This window comes from Sinocyclocheilus rhinocerous, unplaced genomic scaffold (genome assembly GCF_001515625.1).
Source record: "Sinocyclocheilus rhinocerous isolate Xijiao unplaced genomic scaffold, SAMN03320098_v1.1 scaffold369, whole genome shotgun sequence".
Classification (NCBI taxonomy): Eukaryota; Metazoa; Chordata; class Actinopteri; order Cypriniformes; family Cyprinidae; genus Sinocyclocheilus; species Sinocyclocheilus rhinocerous.
The window spans coordinates 1,339,670-1,343,951 of NW_015666557.1; the positions used below are offsets into that span (position 1 = coordinate 1,339,670).

Here is a 4,282-nt window from a genome sequence, read left to right on the forward strand (position 1 = left end):
GTTTTCAGAAAAAACAAGTCAAAATTAAGTGAGTTTTTGCTTAGAACAAGCAAAATAATCTGCCAATGGGGTAAGCAAAATAATCTTATTTCAAACAGAAAACAAGATTATTTTGCTTACCCCATTGGCAGATTATTTTGCTTGTTTTTTTTTTCTGAAAACAAGACAATCATTTTTACTTGTCTAGAAAATCCTTCTTGATTTAAGAATTTTAAGATATTTTGGCTGGAAACAAGACAAAAGATCTAAACAAGAAAAGCATTTTTTTGCAGTGTGGTAATTTATTCTTCGTGATTGTATCTTATCATTTTAGTTGAATTTATTGTTTAATTAACATTTTGATAAACATTTGTAAATCTATTTTTTTTTTTGGCACAAAAGATGACATACATTTAATACATTTAGAAAAATGGCATTACACAGAAAAAAAAGAAGTCAAATATCACCTTATAATGGGAATATTCATTTCTGTCATTGATCAGGTGTTCCTAATATATTTATTTATTTCTTTTTTAAGTAGGAGCAAGTGCTCCTGAAAAGAAATGTAAGCGTAAGCGAGTCATTAAAAAATGTCATGTTACCTTTTCAAAACTAATTGCAAACGTTCTGGCAAAGTGTAAACTATTAAATATAATCTACAAATCATGCAATACTGTACCACTAAATAATAAGTGTTTTGAGGGCTTTGCTAAACAAGCCAATTAGAGACAATAATCATTCAAATTTTTTTATTAAATTATACTTTCATTTCACTAATCAAATCAGTTTTTTTTTCTTTATAAAAACAGGGGGTCTTTAATGATGCTTACATTATAACGTGCAAAATCACACACAATGTGTCTTTAATTTGGCCAGAATTGCAGGTGCAGAATTTGGGGCAAAGTGAGCCAAATGCTTTGGGGTAAATTGAGTCAGCATTTTAACTTACCCCACCATAAGGCACTGTTGTCAAGTTAAATCTCTGAATTATAAACTGGTGTTTTAATGTGATATTACTGGTTTAGTTTATCATATGTACATATTCTTTGTAGTTTATTATATAAGGACAGTGTACAAGTGCACCAAATTCTTCTCTGATAAGAACCAGAAAATGCTTTTCATCACATTATAATCAGATATATCTTTCCACCTGTAGTCACTAATGGCCAACAAACTCTCTGTTTAGTCTGTTTTTAGGAAGGTGTTTTGCTATTCGGCCCGAATCAGTTTTCTAAAGTGTTTTTGAAAAATCACATACCCTGCCTTTAATGGATGTATGATGAAGAAAATTGTTAGAAATAGTATAAGTAACATCAATGGACATAGTATGTATGCTAAATTGTAAAATTACTCATACATGTCTGTAATGCATGTGGAAAGTATACTTTGCTCTCTTTAGTGATTTTCAATTTATTTTCTTTATTGTAAAACTATATATTTTTTATTTGATCCGGCATACGTGATGTATTTTACATTTAAAATAAGATTTTCCATTTTCCAAAGCTGTTTGCAAGTATAGTTTGGCAGAAAATATGTTTGAAATATGTGTATTCTTCTTCTTATAGACAGTGAAACAGCCGTGTACACCCTCATGCCCATGGTCATGGCTGACCAGCACAGGTAAGTGTCACCGTTACCCTGTGCATGTAACTGGAACACAATTAATGACTTAACAAAAGGCCAAGAGAAGCAGGCACACAATAACTGGTCTAGTCCCTGTCTAAAAAACCCCAAAATGCCACTCACTCCTGCAGCTTCCCCAGTACAACGTTTCCAGTACAGAATGTATGACAGGCTCAATGATCAACAGCTGTAAATTTAATGGAAGCTAAAGAAGAGGATGTCAAGCTTAACATCATCTTTGGGCGGCAGTCGTCTCCCGTCTCTTGGGCCACACAGCTGAATGTAATAATTGTGTTATGTTTATTGCCATTTTAATTTATTATTATAATTTTTTTTGCTTATAGGTCAGTTTCTGAATTGCTTTTAAACTCAAAGTTTGATGTCAACTACGCATTTGGACGTGTTAAAAGAAGCCTTCTACATATTGCTGCCAAGTAAGAGTTTTGTTCTTTTCACAATCACAAAAAATTACAGAAATTACACGTCCACTTTTTTTTAACGTGTTCCCTATTTGCTCTTTTAAAATTCTAAAACTCTTAATGAAGTGGTTTCCGGGTGTTTCCTAAATAAACAATTATTTGTAATATTCTGATGACCCAGTTTGATCATGTTCTCTGAAGTTTTTGTTGTTGTTTCAGCTGTGGATCGGTAGAGTGTCTTGTCCTGCTGTTAAAGCGTGGAGCGAATCCAAACTATCAGGATATCTCCGGCTGCACACCTCTGCATCTGGCTGCAAGAAACGGGTAAATGAGGGTTTTATAAACTCCAGTACTGGAGCATAACAAATTACATTTCTTAGTCCTTATCCCGCATGCACGGAAGTCCTAGAGGTTATGGATTATTCTTATTTTTCTTTCTTGCTTTCTCGTTATCACGACTTTATTTTCTCGTGATCTCGACATAACAAAAGTTGTTCTCCAAGTTACACAACTGCGCCAACAGGTGGCAGTATAGACCTGAATATAACTGATGGGGCGTTGTATACTGCAGTGGTTCCCAACCCTGGTCCTGGAGGCACCCCGAAAACACTGCACGTTTTGCATGTCTCCTTAATCAAACACACCTGATTCAGGTCATCAGCTCATTAGTAGAGACTCCAAGACCTGAAATTGGTGTGTCAGAGGAAGGAGACATGCAAAATGTGCAGTGCTGGGGTGCCTCCAGGACCAGGGTTGGGAATCACTGGTATATACTGTATATCCACTTTACTGTACACATTTGGGACAGAATAAGGACCTTCCTCGTGATCGCTATAATTTGTGCAGTATTGTTCATTACTGACATTTAAGTAACTTATAAATATTAAATGCTTGAATCAATATGATTATTTTACTTGAAAGTGTATCTGTTATCGTTACGTTCTTACTGCTAGATGACTCATCACAGTTTCACTACCGCTATAGCGTTCGGTGTGATACTAAACTTATTGCTTATTAAAACCAAGGTTGACATCACTGTATAGTATTCTGTTTGCATTTATATCTTTATTTGTGCAGCTCTGAAGTACATGATTGTTAGTTAATAAGCGGGGATGTTGTGTTTATCTAGGACGTGCTTTTATGATGTATTTGTAATGTGCATCTTTGTCCTTATTGTTAAACTTTATAGTTAATCATTCAATTTATATTGATAGGAAAGGTGATTTATATATGTAAACAAATATATATAGGCTAATTGAATTAAGTGATGTTCTACAGTGTTGTAATCTTTTGTATTTTCTACATTTCTTTGTAGGAAAACACACACACACACACACACACACACACACACACACACACTCTTCTCAAACAGCATCCCAAGCTTGTAACACACATGATATCAGTCACAGCATATCCTACATGGCTAAAAATCACAAATTATATATAATTTTTTTTTCAAGCGAATGAGGAAAATACAGTGAGTTGAATCCAAGCAGCTCAAAAAGATTTTAGTTCTCTGCATCTTTCTGAAGGGGTCCGCCTGTGTTTGCGGTGTTGGATGCTTTGTTGTTAGACCATTTAAGCATGTTAATTACCCAAACAAAATGTTTAACGTAGTCTCTGGAAAAAAAAAAAAAATCAACAGTGATGAATTAGCCTATATTTATTGATTGTAGACGTTATTACTAAGTGAAGCAAAATTAGCGAAAATATCGACAACATACAGTATAAGAGCGCATGGTTTATCTGTCGATCAGATGCGTGTCAAGGTTGTGTTAGTACTATAGCAACAGAAGACTCACGACACATTGTGTTTTAAAAATCAAACAATCATTGTAAAAAAAAACAAAAAAAAACAACAACTTTTGTTATGTTGAGATCACGAAAGAAGATCAAGAAAGAAAAATAATCATAATCCATGGCCTCTTAGGACTTACGTATGCATGCTTTGTTTACATAGCCTAAGCATTTGTGTGTATTGCATGCAAAAATGGTAACCTAGAAATGCATTTATGTTGAGTCCCATGATGTCCCATTTTCCCATGTTGTCTTATATTTTCACAGACAGAAGAAGTGTATGGGCAGACTGTTAGAGTACAATGCTGATGTTAATATCTGCAATAATGAAGGTCTCACTGCTGTGAGTATGATGACAAAACTGCACATTTGAGACTTCATTAACAACAGCAATAATTATAATTTCATAGTTATGATTTGAAATTGTTATATATATATATATATATATATATATATATATGTGT

General features: G+C 33.8%; 1 protein-coding gene across 1 annotated transcript in view; it reads left to right on the forward strand.

The window, feature by feature from the left end:
• Window positions 1-4,282, forward strand: part of LOC107732734 (E3 ubiquitin-protein ligase HACE1) — a 24,929-nt gene that overhangs the window by 2,068 nt on the left and 18,579 nt on the right. Inside the window, exons 2-5 of the mRNA XM_016544151.1 lie at window positions 1,549-1,599; window positions 1,947-2,036; window positions 2,241-2,345; window positions 4,086-4,161. Of these exons, the coding sequence (XP_016399637.1) occupies window positions 1,549-1,599; window positions 1,947-2,036; window positions 2,241-2,345; window positions 4,086-4,161 (322 nt within the window). The remainder of the gene's footprint in view (window positions 1-1,548; window positions 1,600-1,946; window positions 2,037-2,240; window positions 2,346-4,085; window positions 4,162-4,282) is intronic.